General features: G+C 40.7%; 1 protein-coding gene across 6 annotated transcripts in view; it reads right to left on the bottom strand.

Moving 5' to 3' along the window:
* Positions 1-18,528, bottom strand: part of CLCN3 (chloride voltage-gated channel 3) — a 113,260-nt gene that overhangs the window by 26,299 nt on the left and 68,433 nt on the right. For all 6 annotated transcript variants that reach the window (XM_050945330.1, XM_050945325.1, XM_050945328.1 and 3 more), the window contains 5 exons: positions 13,769-13,926; positions 10,321-10,420; positions 5,788-5,975; positions 4,542-4,664; positions 2,957-3,163 (listed from right to left, as the gene is read on the bottom strand). In XM_050945330.1, the coding sequence (XP_050801287.1) occupies positions 2,957-3,163; positions 4,542-4,664; positions 5,788-5,975; positions 10,321-10,420; positions 13,769-13,926 (776 nt within the window). The remainder of the gene's footprint in view (positions 1-2,956; positions 3,164-4,541; positions 4,665-5,787; positions 5,976-10,320; positions 10,421-13,768; positions 13,927-18,528) is intronic.

Here is an 18,528-nt window from a genome sequence, read left to right as displayed (position 1 = left end):
TTCTCCTGCCCATATACTGCTTCTCTCTTCTTCATAGTTGTACTTCCTCCCAACTTTTCATGAGGCCACAGCTATCTGTTTTGCCTAATTGTCTCTCTGCACTGCCTGTGGGATTGGAACCAGAGATGGAAAAAACCACAGAGAGTTGCAATCATATAAGCAACTGTGAAAGGTAGGTAGGTTCTGAATGCAATAAATGTACACTAGGAAATCTAGCCAGTGGTATAGCCATTATTATGGAAGTACAACTATTTTAATTAATAACTCTCGACATAATGATTGGCTAACCGAAATTAACAGACACCCAAGATGGAGGAAGTTGACTACTCAGGTCTCGGAGTCCAGCAGCAAAGTTCAGGAATGGAGCAATGAGCAAGCCCTACCATTAAAATAAATTCAGAATAAAATGTGGGAGGGAGAGAACAGTAGTAACAGAATTCACTGGTAGTAAATCTAGATGACATTCTGGAGATGGCAGAGGTTCTCTGATGCATTTGAAAAATTAATGCAACGTAGAAGACACCCTCCCTTCTCTTTCAATTTGGTCAGATCAGTTAGACCTTTTCCTTCAATCTTGCACTTCTGGATGCCTGAACATTTTGCCCCTTCAATCTGCTAGACAATATGTTGATAAAATACAGTGTATTTACTTCATTTTTCTTTCTTCTACTTTTTTTTCCTGACTTCTGTTTTCTCTCCTTCTTCTTCTTATGCAGTTTCTCTTCTCTATTTCACTTCACCTACTTTCTTTCCCCTTCCCCTCCAGCACCACCACCACAATCTCCTCCAACCTATTTCCCACCCTTCCCTTACAGCCCATTCTCTCAACCTAACCCTCTCTGACAAACTGTTTCCCCTCTTCCACACTTCACTGTTCACTGAGTTCTCCCTCATTGTGTCCCCCAAAACTCAAGTTAATCAACCCAGCCTGTTAACCCCTCCACACCTCTGCCTCTTCCCTACTCCCAATCCTGACTCTACTTCTCCTTTTCCAATTCTTGTACATTATCAGGTCTGTTTTAAAGATCCTGTAGTACAGTAACTCTTCACTTAACGTTGTAGTTATGTTCCTGAAAAATGCGACTAAGTGAAACGATACTAAGTGCCCTAAAGACCCGTGGCAGGGGTCCTTCTGCCCCAGGACCCACCGCTGACCTGCAATTCGGCAGTGGGGGCCCTCCGCCACCAAAGACCCCAGGCCCCCTGAATCCTCTGGGCAGCCCTGGGTCTTTTATCTGATGAAAAAAATTTCCCTGGAACCTAACCCCCTCATTTATATTAATATTTTATATTATATATGTGTGTGTGTGTGTGTATGTGTATAGATATATACACACACACACACACACACACACACACACAGTATAAGTTTTAAACAAACAATTTAATACCGGTACACAGTGATGATGATTGTGAAGTTTCGTTGAGGTGGAGGAGCCAGAGGGTGGGATATTTCCCAGGGAATGCCTTACTGCTAAATGAACTAGCAATTGACTGAGCCCTCAAGGATTAACTCTCACAACACTCTACAAGGCAGCAGGAAAGGCAAAGACACACACCTTGTGTGTGAGAGAAAAAGTGCACAATTCCCCTTTAAGTAGCTGACCCCAAGCTTAAGTACACTGCCTTGTTAATTAAATCAGCTTGCTGAGACCTGCAGCTACAGCCTAGAAGCCACCGTGTCCCCCCTGCTCTATGGAAGATGAGATAAGTGGGGTGCAGAAGTGGTGAGGAGGGGGATACACCCTGACATTAGTCCCCTTCCCCCCATGCAACAAGTAGGAGTCTCTGGGAGCAGCTCCAAGGCAGAGGGCAGGAGCAGCACATGGCAGTGGGGGGAGGGACAGCTGCTGCACAGAGAACTTAGAGGAGTGGGGAGCTGATGCTGCTGATCCACCCTGGTTCCAACCACCCACCAGCTAGCTGCAAGGGCTGCTCTTCCTGCAAGCAGTGGAAAAAACAGACGGCTGCCGAAGATGCTAGAAGGGAGCATTTCCCGACTTTAAATGGGCATGTTCCCTAATTGATCAGCAACTTAACATTGAAACAACGTTAACTGGGAGGACTTTAAGTGAGGAGTTCCTGTACTTACAATACAATTAGACAAAACAGACAAAGAGCAGGAAAATTATGCCCATTTTTACAGATTAACTGAGCCATGGAGAGATTAAGTGATTTGCCCAGGGTTACAGAGGAATTCTGGGTTAGAGCTGGGAACTGAAGTCAGATCTCCTGAGTTCCAGACCAGTGCTTACTCCACAAGACTAACCTCCTCCAGTGGTATGGTAGCTAAACATACAGAACTACAGCACGGGTGGGCAGAATTCAGAGAATTTTTTCCTGTTAAAATATGGAAGATGCTATTAAAAAGTAGGATTATGCTGCAAAAAAAAAAAAAAAATCGGGATATCTGGCTACCTTCTCACACTGAACTTGCTTCTGTTAATATGGCATTAGCGGCAATGCAAATTGGTTTCTCTAAATTGTTCCATGGCCAGCAGGGACTGGAAGGGCTGCACAGGACTGTGGTCACCAGAGCAAAGGGGACACAAGTTTTGAGTAACTTCATCTACTCCTCTGCCTCAGCAGTTTGTTAGCGAGTTCAGAGGTAAATCCATAGTGCTCCTCATTATCTAAAAGAACTATTGTTATAATATGAGATCTAGAAGATGGAGTATAAAGCAACACTAAACGTGGATGAGAGAAAAGGGAAAGGATTTTTCAGGGCTCTGACAAAAATGTAGCTAACTTTTGGTGTGGTGTAGTGATCCCTAATCTGAGAATATAATGATTAATAATCCAAACCTACATAATAGCTAAAAGAACACATGACATGTTTTAGGCTTTGTTTTAATCAAAGGATTTTCATGCTTTACCAATCTTTTGATTATGGGAATTTATTGTAAAACTGTATCCTTTTTTATACAATAGGTAAAAGATTTTAAGAGGAACCTACCTCCCTTTTCTTAGCTTCATTTGTACTGTACTTTGGAAAGAGGTAGGAAAAAATATTCCCACAGCAACAGGCAACATGTACCAGAGGACCCTCCTTTCCTAAACTCAAACCTGATGCTACAGCCAAGACTAACGTGATGGTTTTTATCATCAAGGTCCATTTGCCCAAGTAACCTCGGATGATGAAGCCGCTCAAAATAGTTTTAATCTAGAAGGAAAAAATACTCCATGTTACACTTCATTTATCTTAGAACACATGCTACTTTTATGTTTATAAGCTATTATCTATAATTTTAGAATCACAACTTAAAATTACTTGATTGGAAAGACTTTTACCTGCTGAACTTTAAAACAGGTTAAACTTTTGAGGGTTATTTGCACTCTGTTTGCCAGAAGCATATCATTCACATTGCATACAGCACAGTTACACTATACTTTAAGGAGATAGATGTATACCTAATTCAGCAAAATATAACAACTCTATTCATTATACCGAACAGAAAATAAACCTGCAGTAAATTACAAGACTGCTTTAAATAAAGAGTTTTGTAATGTGACCTGACAAATGCAGATCATAAAATTCCTGCAACAGAAACAAACTCACTGTGAAAACTTATACTCAGAGATATCAGTTAATTATTTACAGATGTTTTAATTATAATATACTGTTTTTGCCAATGTCACCCGTCCCTATATTCTCCCCTATGTTTTATTCTAACTGCATACAATATCTAAGAGCAATGGCTTGATATACTGATGAGGAAGACCAGTTGTTTTCACTAGAAAAGAGTTTATATTTTTCTAATATATTACTTTGCCTAATAACTGCTTTGTCATCTTACCTGAAAAAAATCTATATTGTCTATTCATCACAGTAAAGAAGAATACATACATGACTGAGCACTGCAAAAAATTCTGGTCAGTTGTGCACATAAAGTAAAGGTTTGTAGAGTGATTTTAGACTGATTTGGAATTTGGCCTTTGGACCTCAGATCCCTACATATTTGAGGAAATACAGAACACTTAGAAACAAACAAGTACAAATTCTCTTAGAATTACTAGAAGGGTCATGCTACTGACCAATTTTTATAACTCTGAAGTTAGAAAATGGCAAAGAACAGTTGTAAAAACAAGATTTCACTATTTTTGACCAAACATTTTTACCTTATGTCGGTTTATTTTACTAAAGAAGATTATGGCCATGCAACAAAAGATGAACTACTGCATCAAAGAACATCATACTGTGACAATTAATTACTGTTCTATCATTGCTAAACTGACAAATGGGAAAAAAAAATCACTCTTGGGAGGTTTTCAAAAGAAATCAAAGGTTTCCTGTAAATCTAGGCCAACCAGAAACTTATGGCAAAACCTGAGAATTCAAGCAATATTCTGAAACCTTTAATATCTATTTCAGTAGTGCTTAAAAATTGAAATAATATTGACATTATAATTCTTATATTAACATAATGCATCATAGATATAGTATTCAATCTTGGTTTCCCCTTTGCCCAGAATGATAAGGCAACAAGACCTTTTATATTAGCCTTAAACTTCCATTATGATACAAAGTCTTCAGACCCTACCTCTGGAATCCCAGAGCCGCAGGCATAGGGAGCAAACACTTTCACCAGAGAAACTGCTAGGAAGGCAAAGCTCAAGGCCCAGAAAATGTACATGATGTAGTTCATAATGTATGAACCTGGACCCTAAAAGTAAACAAAAAACACAATATAATTTGATTAATGTATAAACTAAATGTGTTAGACATTTCTAAACAAAAGTAATTTGGAAATACTCTTGCTTCAAAAACTCTTATATATATATATTTCCACACTAACAAAAGCAAAATGTTACTATGGAAAGCAAATATTAGTTTTGTTTGAAACATCCTGAAGTCATTACATTCAGTAAACTGCAGTGAAACCTGAGCTATACATGTTTTTTTAAGATGTATGCTGCTAGAAAAGATCAATAAAAACAACTCATTTTTACCTTTATTAATACAATACAAGTCTTATTTTTTGTTATTTTCAATAAAAAGAAAATACTGCTAAAAATTAGTTTTTTTATATATATAAGCAAAATCAGAAATACAAATTCTCATGCTCTCACTTAAAAGATGAGCCTTTTATTTCTCTAAGAGACATATCTATTGTGCTTATCACTACAGTATCCGAGCAGTTCATAAGTCTTAATTAAGCATCATAACTCCCATCAGTTGATTAACTATTATCCCAATTTTACTGATATGGAAAATGAGACAGAGGGAGGTTGAGACCTTGATCCTGTAGGTGGCTCTGCACAGGAAGACCCCCCTATGCCCATGTGCAGCCCCACTGAAGAATATTTGCACAGAGTAGCTTGCAGGATCAGGGCATTTGGCCCAGTTTAGACTAAAGAGATTTTGCTGGGATAGCTAGGTCAGCAAAAATCACCTAGTGCAGATACAGTTATACTTATATAAAAGTGATTTTGCTAATATAACTTATTCTGGTTTGGTGAGTGAAATACCCTGTACTGGCAAAAGCACTTTTATGCCACTATAACTACACTGTGGCTTTTGTAAGCACTATGCTGCAAAATAAATAAATTAAATAAATAAATAACTACTTCACCTAACGCACCCATGTCAGCAAAACTTCAGTGTAGATCTGCCCTACATGATTTGCCCAAGCTTACACAGAAATATTGTGACAGAACCACTAAAAGAATCCACATCTTCAGATTCTCAGTTTAGTGCCTTACCTTAAGACCAGCCACCCTTTCTCCCTGTCTCTTAATCCTCACCAAAACAACTAAATAATGCCTTCACTAAAGGGTTATACTTACTTCTGCTTGACCAATTATTAGTTCCGCCCATGTTTTCCACTGTGGACATTTGTCTCTCTCTTCAAATGTTGTCTTATTTGATCCCCAACAACACTGTTCATGGTTAAACCACAAAGCATCAAGGCAAATGCCTTCCTTTAAGTCAGTCATCCAATCAGCAGCAATGTCTATCAACCCTGCCAATGCCCCTGTTGAACAAACAGTTATGTATTAGCTACTGAAAATTTTAAAAACTCAAGGAAAACAGTGACATCCACTGACATACCCTAAAAGAACAGGCAAACAAAGTAACAAACGCTGGAAAATATAGAAAATTTGCTTTCAAATACAGTTAACTGAGTTTGTGTACAGATCCAGTTTGCAATGAGGATAAGCTAACTTTTGCTCTAGAACAGCGGTCTCCAACTTTTTTGATCACCCACCCCATTAATAAAAAATTTTTGAGCACGCATCCCTTGCCGCACCAGCTCTACCGTTTTTGTCAAAGCAAAAAACACAAAAAAACAAACAAAAAATCTATGCTCCTCCTGTCGCGCACCCCCAAGGATCCTCTTGCGCTCCCCCGGGGGGGGCGCACACCCCACTTTGGAGACCGCTGCTCTAGAATTCAGTATCAGAAATTAAAAATACTCAAATTAAACAAATAACTTCCGATTATTTAAGGCACAGTTTTTCAACAGTCCAAAAAATTAAAGATGTAAAGAGACAGATGGGACTGATGTATTTTTCTGATTGAATATTTTATCTTGTGAACTGAAGTATTTTGTATCTCAACTGAATCATAACAGCAAACACAAACAGCAGTAACATAATTCATTCTTATCTTACCAAAAATATAATTAAAACACAAATGATACACCAAATAAAGCAAAATATTTCAAACACTACTTGAAATGATCAACATAAAAAAACAGCCTAATCCTGGGATGCGCTGAGTACCCACAATTCCCACTGAAGTTAATGAGAGATATAGATAAGTCAGCACCTCTCAAGCTCAAGCCTTTAGAGACAGGAGTCTTTGTTGCGAATGCAAGCTGAAAACTCGAGTCAAAACAAGCTCTTGAAAAACAGGCATTATTTAGTTTCAGGAAACTGCTTAAAAGAAAGTGTTAAAATGGCAATTTTACAAAAGAAGGATGGCTTCTCACGTTAGCAGTTAGAAGTTGCAGAAGAACCCAACAGTTCACTGATCTCCCATAACAAAACTATTTTATTTTAAAAAATTCATACATTTCACAACTGGAAGTGGAAAAGAGCTTCATCCAGTGTCTCTAGAGACAGACACACAGACCCACATGGGTAAAATTGTTTTAGGGAAATACTAGTAATATTTACTAGCCCTCGAGTAGTAATGAAGTCAACTGCAAAACTTTCATTGACTTCAACATGGCCAGATTTGATCCTATACAAAGATTCAAAACATACAAACATAAAATCAGTAAACATGGTTGGAATTAAAACTGCACATTGGTTGTTCAGGATGAGGATGGAGATTTGTGAGATGTCGGTGGCAGAAGAAGGTAGCTGAGATTGAGAAGAGGAACTGAAAAGAAGCACAGATGGAGCGCAGAATGCTTAAACCTTTAATTTGCTTGCTTTTTTAAGATTTGTGTTGGTGAGATATCCAGTTTAGCAATTTTAATCATAACTTCAAGTTTTTTGTACAGATAATGACTTCATTTAGACTTTATGTGGCATTTTTCACCCAAAAGATCCCAAATGCTTTATACTAATTATACATACACATTTCACCTATACATACATGGGTACATATACACACGCATATACACACATTATATATAATGAAGATAATCACATGTAAATGAGTGTATGCACACATACATGGTGATTACAGCCATTACACTTTGACCACCTCATCTACACTCTGCACACTAATTCAACCCTCCTGGGATTTATTTTAGTATTTATGTAAAGCTTGTTTGGATAATTGGGTAGGATGAAGGTCATGACTTCACATTCATAAGAACTACAGCTTTTTCAGATTATGCTAATAAAAGCCTAATAAGTCCCACAGCATCTAAAGGTGACCATACATGGTCAGGAGAACCTTAGTTGTGTGTCTTATCCTAAAAATATTTGAAAAACAAAAGATGAAATTGAGGCCAACGGACAACAGAGTTTACTTGTTACTGCTAATATCTTGCATTAGGAACTTAGATTTCATTCATGGACATCAATCAGAAATGTTAGTTAGACTAATCACAACTGAATGCAGCTCATGGCCTATGAGAGTGTATCTGTCAAAACTGGAAAGTTCTAATGACTTCTCATTGATCTATCTGAAATGTGCTGATGGACTCAATCACGTTCCTAGTGAGACATGCATCCACAGCAGAAATCCCACCATCGTAGGGTAAATCTACACAGCAAAAAAAGTAATTCAATCCCAGTGGCAGCAAGTCTCAGAGCCCAGGTCATTTGACTAGGGTTCACGTTGTAGGGCTACAAATAGCAGTGCAGATGTTCAAGCTTGGGCTGGAGACTAAAATCCGGTGAGGGTCTTGGAGCAACCTGAGTGGGAATGTCTACACGGCTGTTTTTAGTCATGCAGTGCAAGCCCCATGAGTCCACATCACTTGACTCAGTTATAAGGCTCAGTGTGCAGGTGAACCCATTGTGAATACTGACACTTTGTTGGGAATCTCAAGGAAGGGAGCTAGAACTGAATGGACAGGAATAATGAACTACTACATCACCCCCAAAAAGTAAGGTTCTTCTAGGCCAGGGCTGAGGTACATAGTTCACTGAGAGGGAAGTTTCACCCTGGATGAAATCCTGAACCCACCAAAATCAATGACAAAGGCCCCACTGACTTCACACAACAGGAAGTTCTGGGCCCAGTGGACTAAAAAGGTCTCTCAGGGTATGTCTACTCTAAGAAATTAGGTAGAATTTATACAAGTCGTTTTTTAGAAATCATTTTTACACAGTCGATTGTGTGTCCCCCCCACACAAAATGCTCTCAGTGCATTAAGTTGGCAGACTGCGTCCACAGTACCGAGGCTAGTGTTGCCTTCAGAGCGTTGCACTGTGGGTAGCTATCCCACAGTCTCTGCTTTCCATTGGAATTTTGGGTTGAGATCCCAATGCCTGATGGGGCAAACACAGTGTTGCAGGTGGTTCTGGGTACATGTCGTCACGCCCCCCTCTCCCTTCCTCCCTCCGTGAAAGCAACAGCAGACAGTCGTTCTGCGCCTTTTTTCCTGGGTTACCTGAGCAGGCGCCATACCATGGCAAGCATGAAGCCCGCTCAGCTCACCGTACGTCTCCTGGTTGCTGGCAGACGTGAGACTGCATTGTTACACAGCAGCAGCTCATTGCCTTTTGGCCGCAGACGGTGCATTACAATTGGTAGCCATCATCATTGTACTCCTGGGTGTTCTTTTAGCTGACCTTGGTGAGGTCGGTCAGGGGCGCTTGGGCAGACATGGGAGTGACTCAGCCAGGTCATTCCCATCTTCTCCTGACCACCCAGGAGATGACGATGGCTAGCGGTCGTACTGCACCGTCTGCTGCCAGCCTAAGATATAAAAGATAGATGGAGTGGATCAAAACAAGAAATTGACCCGATGTGTTTTGTGATATCAACGGCCTGCTAAACCCAAGGTTCTGAGTTCAATCCTTGAGGGGGCCATTCTCTGTGACAGTTGTTTATGTTTCTCCTTGATACAAAGCCACCCCTTTTGTTGATTTTAATTCCCTGTAAGCCATGTCGTCAGTCGCCCCTCCTTCCATCAGAGCAACGACAGACAATTGTTTCACGCAAAACCAGGCGCGGAGGTGATGGCAGCGCGGTGATGAGAGGCACATGGTCATAGACTTCCCACAAAGTACGGGCCAGGCAATGTGCTCTGGCAATTTGCACATTATGCTGATGAGCTCTGCAAACACGCTAGCCAAACAGAAAATGAAATTCAAAAGTTCGTGGGTCTTTTCCTGTCTACCTGGCCAGTGCATCTGAGTTGAGAACGCTGTCCAGAGCGGTCACAATGGAGCACCCTGGGATAGCTCTCGGAGGCCAATACCCTCGAACTGCATCCACACTACCCCAAATTCGACCTGGCAAGGCCGATTTCAGCGCTAATCCCCTCGTCAGAGGTGGAGTAAAGAAATCGATTTAAAGAGCCCTTTAAGTCAAAAAAGGACGTTGAGTGGACGGGTCCAGGGTTAAATCGAGGTAACGCTGCTAAATTCGACCTAAAGTCGTAGTGTAGACCAGGCCTTAATCTCTGAAAGCCTATCATTCTGGAACTTTTCAAAAGGATAATATTACTCACTTGATTTTTAACCTTGCTTCTCTAAAATGAGATTACACTATTAGCCTGATCCTGTTCTACAAAAATAATTTTCCCCTCATTTATGCATTTACAGTAATGGGGTTTTGGACAGATATCAGAACAATATAATGGTAATTGTTAGTACAGGGACACACAAAAACACATGTACTATGGAAACTCAGGAATGATCAGAAAAGATTGGAAAAGTTATGAAATTGTATTCTATTGTCTTTACCTGATGCCAAACCAGTTAGTGTGACTACTAGCCATCCTGACCATGCATCATACAAACTTTTTGCCATCTCCCAGGCTGATTCTTTCTTCTTGCTGTTAATCTGCAAATAGAAATCATGTCTGTATCATTTTCTTCCCCTGTTCTTGTGGAATTTTCACATTGCAAAAAGAGTGAGAAAAATGTGTTATAAACAGAAAATACAATTGTAAAAGCACAAAAATATAAAAGCCCTAAAATTATTTTGACTATATTTTTAAACTGATTTCATATTAACAAGATTCCTTTAAAATAAAACAAACAGCATACATTTTGGCACTCATATAATAGACATTCAAAGTATCCTTTAAATGTCTCTATAAACTAGTCTTTTACAAGTTTTTCTCCCCCCTCCTCTAAGCAGCGTGGGTACGAAGGCTTACACAATTTACGGTAGCTATATACATTCCACAGTTGTTCAGTGACTATAAACTCACTGCTCTAGCTTCTCAAATCCCTACCACTGAATCTAAAGAAACTACTTTTCGTTATCAGCAATATTAGTTTCAATCCTCTAGACCAACTACTATTGTGAGATCATCTTGCCTGCAGTTGAGCATGCTGGCACTCCATCGAATGGCACATACTAGCCAGTACATCTTCAGGAACAAGATGAAGTTGTGTTAACTATCACTTATTTACAACTCAGTTATGGAAGAAAGAATTATTTAAAAATAAAAAATGCTCCACAGAAACGGATAACCCCCATGCAACTCACACAATTAGATTGCACACGTGTTCTCAGATCCACTGCAAACAGACCTGTTTATCTGAGAGGGGCACTAGATACTACAGTTATGGTTTGGTTGGTATTTTTTAAAAGTAATGTAGGATTTGCAGAAACAGATCAGATCAGTCTACATAGTTTATCTTGTTTCCATAACCAACAAATACGCAGTGCTTCAGAGAAAGGACTAGACGATCGTTCAGTGTTGAACATAGAAGGAATTTCTTCCTGACTCTTGAAAGTAGGCAGTTTAGCAGACTGATGCTTAAAATTACCCTTAGTTTTTAAACAGTTTCTTTAGATCAGTTAAAAAAAAATTTCACATCTTCAAAGTGTTTCAAACACCCCCCCCCTTCCAGTACATTAATGTGGGTCTCCCAAAAGCACAGCAATTACCTTTAAAACAGTTTACTTTCTTTTAGAGGATACAGTTTTTGCTTATTTAGAATAAAATTATACCTCAGATAAAATGGCAGTATCTAATATGTCACTGTGTAAAGACCACTGCGATCCCAAATCATGAAAGCATCTGTAAGCAAAAACCTTAAATCCCAGGGCTTACGTTAAGTGCTTATGTGCTTTCCTGATGAGGCGCCTGAAGGATTAAGATTTCCAGAAGAGCCCCATACGAAAAGAGAAAAGATAGGTTTGTGGGATGGGGCAGATTTGGAAGAGGGAAATGGGAGAGACACTTCCCATTTAAACTAAGGCCTGGTCTACGCAATTTTTATATTGATAACTATTTTGGTTAAGTGTATGGTTTTTTTTTAATCGAAATAAGTATCAGTACAACTCCTAGTCTGGATGTAGTTATACCAGTGCCTTAGGGTATGTCTATACTGCGAAATTAGGTCGATTTTATAGAAGTCAATTTTAGAAATCAATTTTATACAGTTAATTGCCTACGTCCACACTAAGCGCATTAAGTCGGCGGAGTGTATCCTCACTATCGTGGCTAACATCGACTTACGGAGAGGTGCACTGTGGGTAACTATCCCAGAGTTCCCGCACTCTCCGCCGCCTATTGGAATTCTGGGTTAAGCTCCCAATCCCTGATGGGGTAAAAACATTGTCGCAGATGGTTTTGGGTACACATCGTCAGTCGCCCCTCCCTCCATGAAAACAACGGCCGACAATCGTTTCATGCCAGACACCTGGGCAATCAGAAGAGAACAGCAAGGCATGCTGCATATCAGAGAGGCTTTTAAAACCAGTTTCATGACTGGCCAGGCTTTGGTGTGACAGTTGTGTTTCTCCTTGATGCAATCCCCTCGGCCCTCCTTTGTTGATTTTAAATTCTCTGTAAGCCAACCACCCTCCTCCCTTCGAAATAAAGTAACTATTGTTTGGAAACCATGCATTCTTTATTAATTTAAAAAAAAAAAAAAAAAAAGAAGATCATGGACAAGGTAGCCCAGGTGGGGTGGGGGAGGAGAGAAGGATAAGGGCACATTGCTTATCGTAGTCACACTAAAAATCAAACTGTTTGAATGACAGCCTTCTGTTGCTTGGGTCATCCTCTCCAGTGGAGTGGCTGGGTGCCTGGAGCCTCTCCCCCAGTGTTCTTGGGCGTCTGCGTGAAGAGGCTATGGAACATGGGGAGGAGGGTAGGCAATTATACAGTGGATGCAGCGGGGGTCTGTGCTCTTGTTGGCTTTCCTGCAGCTCCAACAGATGCTTAATCATGTCCATTTGCTCCCCCATTAGCCTCAGCATTGCGTCCTGCCTCTGCTCTTCGCACTCACTTAATTCTTTCCTGGCCTTTGCCACTGAATGCCTTCATGCATTAAGCTGTGCCCTATCAGTGCGGGAGGACTCCATGAGCTTGGAAAACATGTCATCGCGAGTGCGTTATTTTCGCTTTCTAATCTGCGATAACCTCAGGAACGGAGATGATAGGGGGATCACAGAAACATTCTACGCTCTATGATTCTGAGGGGACTGCATAGTCACCTATGCTGCTGAGTTCGCCGCGCTAACCAAAGAGGAAATGAAATTCAAAAGCCCCGGGGATTTTCCTTTGTATTTGGCTAGTGGATTGGAGTTCAAAGTGGTGTCCAGAGCGGTCACAATGCAGCACTCTGGGATAGCTCCCAGAGGCCAATACCATCCATTTGCATCTGCACTACCCCAAATTCGACCTAGCAAATTTGATTTAGCTGCTACTACTCTCACCGGGGAAAAGTACAGAAGTCGATTTTAAGAGCCCTTTAGATCGACGGAATGGGATAGGTTGTGTGGACGCACTCATTTTTAAATTGACCTAATGCGACTGAATTCGACCTAACCCTGTAGTGTAGACCAGGCCTTATACAAGCACAGTTTATTTCCCTTAGTGTATGGGAAGGAGCTACACTAGTATAAAAGTGTATACTGGTACAAATACTTCCACATTTGGAGGCTGAAAGGGGGGTTGTTGTGGACATGGCCTGTGTTTTCACTGCCTTAAATTACTGTTTGCCTTCCTAAGATATAATGCTATCACAGAAATATGACACTTATTGACTGAGACTCCAATCCAGCAACACACGTAAGCACATGGGTGAGCTTTATGAATGTGACTGAAGCCAGTGGAATTATTTCCATGTTTAAAGTTATGCACATGGTTATGTGTTGCTGGATCAGATCTTAATCCCAATACACAACATTAAGTAAATTTCAATGATAGTTATTGATCTCAAGTACCCGTCTGTGCCTTTCTCTGTCTTTGCACTTCTCTCGCACCCAGTCAATGGTGTGGAAGTCATCGTATGTTCCAACTCCAGGAATGGGTTCATCCAAGAGGTCCAGTAAGTGTGTTGAACTATTAATGCTTCCTCCATTTGTCATTGTATAATGAGTTCCTGTGGCAGAGAAAGGATGAGAAAATTATTACAGTCTGCAATAGAAATATTGTCGGTGTAAACCTTTCCCTGTAAGTGCTTTAATTATCAAAAATTTGTGTATGGACAATCTCCATTTGGGAAATTTCTACATATTAAGGTTTTTGATTGGGGGGCCGGAGGGTGTTGTATTTCCCCCCCCAAATCACCACCATCTTTCTAGACATTTTTTCAAATTAGTAGCTTGTTCAAATATGTTAGTGTAAAAGACTAAGGAAACAGAAAAGAATCAATAACTCCATCAAGAACTCAGCTGGTTTATCATTCTAATGTATTTGTACTGCAACAGCAACCAAGGCTCTAGCTCTAAATCAGGCCCCACTGTGCTAGGAACAGTATGAACACACAGCACAAGACAGTGTCTGTGCCAAAATCACCATACTTGGCCATAGCCAAAAGACCACAAAAGTTTATTATTTTAAAAGTGCACATTATACATCACTATCTTAAGCACGTTAAAAAAAATGAAATAAAATAAAAGGACAGCTGTTTGGAATACCTGTATTCATTAAATTTTCTCCTCCGAAGGGCTTCGCTTAGGCCCATGGCTGTTGCTGTCAGTACTTTATTTCTGGTGTTCAGCTCCAATCTGAATTTCAGCATTACTGACTTAATATTTCCATTGGTTAAATATTCATCAACACAGTCTGCAAGCTACTTGATTACTCTTTGTGTGGGTTCTTGAGCAAGCTCGGTAGCACATTGTGAAAAATGAGTAGCTCTCACTATTGTTTTACTACACATAATGCACTAAATTTAGGAAAACTTAGCTGTAAAAAACAAAAATCACAAAAACTGGCAGAGGTGAGGCATGTTGTCTAAAACTACTTTTAACTCACTGTTGAAACTAACTAGATTTCAAGTTGATGATGTCCCTTTAAGGTTACCACTATTTCTTGCCAACATCCTTGATTACAAATGTCTCATAGCCGCTGGTTATTGTAAAATAAACATAAGCAGTGATAAAAATGATTAAAACAGAGAGCTGACCTAGCAGCTATATAGTAACACAGGACCCAGAAAGCAGTGTATTCAAGTTTGAGTGCCCCGTGCCCAGTCCTTACTCCCTAGTCAGGCAGAGGCTGGAAGTGCTGTATAAAAAGCAAGTCTTGTACCACTGTTTCACTACACTCCTTTTTACCTCACACATTTGGCAGCACCAGCATTCTCCCAAGATAGACGCTTCCAATGAATAGGTTGAAGGAGCACAGAAGGAGCGTGGAAGAAATAAATCAACCTTCTCTCAAAAACAACACTGACTATATAAGAGAACAGCAATCACAACAGCAATTATTTTTTGAATCTCGACCCATGAATTATGTTTTGCACAATTTGCACAATCTTAATGTGGAGATTGAACACAGGATCAATTGTGCCAGTGTATCCTTTGGAAAAGTTGCTCCGTCATGTCTTTAGAGATCAGCAAATGGAAACTAAGATCCTAGTCTATAATGCAGTAGTCAGCCCTGCTCTTCTTTATGTGCGAAATATGGGTGACATACTGAAGACATCTTAAGTGTCTGGAGTGGTACCCACCTTGCTGCCTTGGGAAGACCACTGCACCAATTCCAGTGTTCTCTCTGCAGCTAACATCACCAGTGTTGAGGCAAAGATTATGAAACATCAACTTCACTGGGTTGGTCATTGAGTGTGGATGGCTGATACTTGTCTTCTGAAACAAGTCCTCTTTTCTCAACTTAGTCACGGTAAGAGGACTCATGGGGGACATAAAAAACACTACAATGGCACTCTGAAAGTCTATCTTAAGAAGGGAGGCATTAACCCAACAGTCTGGGAAGAGCTGGCTTGCAACAGACTGCAATGCAGTCTGCTAAAGAGACTGTTTTGAAGAGGATCACCTTGCTCAAGGGGCTGCAAATGCCAAGAGGTATGAGAGGATATCAAATCAAAGGCAGGAGAGAGGGCACTCCCAGGTGCAGTACAGTACCACAACAAATAAAAGCCATTCTGGCAGTTATAAAAATTCCAAACACAGTAACAAGATCTTGGAAGATATGCACCTGTGAGGAGCTAGACTGAATTCTCACAAGGGAGGCCAGCACTGAATCCTGGCATGTTCTTCACAGCACAGAATAAACCCAAGTAGCTGAATACCACTGTGAATAGGTGAGGATTGCCATGGACAGCCAGGATCTCATCAACTTGAAAAGCTCAGGGGCAGTCCCAGCACTGGAGACCAGGGAAAGCCCCAAACCCAGAAAGAAAACAAGTCTGACAATGCTAGGGAGGGGACCTCTCCCTTTAAGTACTGTGTGTTCTCTAGGCGGATTTAAACCCCGTGTTCTCGGTACTATCATGGTGCCACCAAGTTAGGCAGATATGAGCTAGGAGCTTCTCTCCACCTGCTTGGCTTTTATCTGCCCACCCTCCCCCAGCATGCAAAAAATAACAATGCCAGAGAATTTAAGCTCGAAAGTGTTTATTTCTCTGAAACATTAAATCCCCCAAACATGTGCCCCACTATCACCACCTTCCTGTGCTGCTTAACGCTCAATCTTGCGTCTAGTCAATTGTCTTGTTCCCTGCTCAAGACGGCCACACTGTGGGGGAGGGTTAAAAAGAATCAAACATATTGCATGGCAGGCACGTTTACTGTAGTATCAGATACAGAGTAAGAAAAACATGAGGAAAAGTACTTTAAAATCACGTGTGAGCTTTTAGCTACCTTTACATTTTATGAGGTAAATTGGGCAACAGACAAATTTCAAAATATATAGGACTGTAAGACATTCATGGTTACTTTTAAAACACACTCTGAGCATTGTTAATCCCTTGGGTTCGGAACAATTATTCACGGCAGGCCAGGGCAAGCCCATGAGAATTTGGAATTCCAAACCTGAAGAAAAAGCAACATTTTATCATTGCTGGGATGGAGGCTAGAATTGGTACAGTAGCTACTGTGCTATTTCTCAGCCCCTCTGGCACCTGATAGTCCTGTCCATGGGGATGACGATTTATTATCAGTGGCTGAATGCCTGACAAATCTTTTGGGGATGAGAAAGAGGACACAAGAGGGCATGTTCAGTGGCCTTGTGGCTGCATCCCAGAGAAGAGAGAAGAATACAGAAGAGTGGAAGGATGGTTTCCTTCAACAGGATACCAAGAAGAGAGAGAAGATGCTCTCACAGATTCGGGTGATGATAAACAGGCAGATGGCTCTCCTGGAGAAAATAGTGACACTATGTTCACAGCCATCACGCTAACCTAACCATGTCCAGAAGCCCCTTGAAAACACTGTATATGCTGGAAGTACTTTATCCCTTCCCCAACTACAAGGAACTGACCTTTCCTCACTGCAGATCCCAAGACAAAGAATAGTGGAAATTCCTACAATTATATTGCTTGCCATGCCACATCCTAAGACATGGAGAACTGTTTCTACCTCACCTACATGTTTATGACCTCATCAGCACAAACATGTGTGCACTCAGCACTTGCATGTCTTGCCACAATTCCATTCATTTTAAATTTGACCTGTGCGAAGATCAGTAAAATTCTTTATTTACAACTCAGTTGAAAGATGTAATAAAATCCTTGCACAAAGCATAATTAAAGGAACAATAAAACCTAGCCTTAAAGTAGGAACACAATGCATCCTTGAGCTTGTGTCCCTGACCAATTTTAACCTTTAGCAGAGGCAGTCAATTTGGCTGTTCAGGAAGTCTCTCAACCTTTGCCTCCCACCCACCTAAGAGGCTCTCTCCCTTTCTCTCATAAATGTGCAAAACGCAGCAAGCTCCTACCACATGAAGCAGCTATTCCTCAGCAGCCTCCAGTCATGAGGTACCCCCACTTTCTCTGCAGTCTTCCAAATGTACACACCACCGTCATTCTGCCGCTAATTAAACAGGTCCTTTCTCCTAACCAAGTGTCAGTAAAAGGCTTCATATGTCAGGGAAGCAGAGGATAAGATGAGTCTCCAGAATGACAACAGAAATCACAACACAATTAATGTCCACAGTGGTCCTGGGAGCAAAAGTTCTATTTCTCATTGCAGAAAACAGGCATGAGTATCTAAAGATACTGGTACCACAGTCCTTTCCAAACCACCTCACATCAATATGAATGAACCTGCCATGGTGACCAGCCAGGAGCATCATGGAGAAATACCTCTTTCTGCTGATGAACACTGAGGCCTGGTATAGGGGGCACAGATACGCACATGGGTCGCATCAATGCAATTTGGGAACCCCAACAATAAAACCCCCTCAATTACCTCCTGTCAATTACCAAGCTTTATGACCAGGAGTAGCAGCACCCTATTGATAGAAGCACAAACCTCCATGACAAAAGCCCTGACAACTGATCTTCCAAAACTGGTAGCAATCAGGTGTGTTAACCTCCTAGGCAGTGATTGCCATATGCTTCACCCTGTTGAGGGGAGCTCTTATGTAGGTTTTCTGTCCTTGCAGCTCCACGATGAGCTCTGCACAGCAGGCTGTTCCATAATTCTTCTCATGTTGTATTTCCATTACATATTTTTAATGCTTATTTTCTCACTTCTCCATGAATATCTCCCCCAGGGTTACATAATAATAATTG

This window comes from Gopherus flavomarginatus, chromosome 3, assembly GCF_025201925.1.
Source record: "Gopherus flavomarginatus isolate rGopFla2 chromosome 3, rGopFla2.mat.asm, whole genome shotgun sequence".
NCBI lineage: Eukaryota > Metazoa > Chordata > Testudines > Testudinidae > Gopherus > Gopherus flavomarginatus.
Note: the sequence above shows the minus strand (reverse complement) of the source record. Positions and strands in the feature narration are given on the sequence as shown.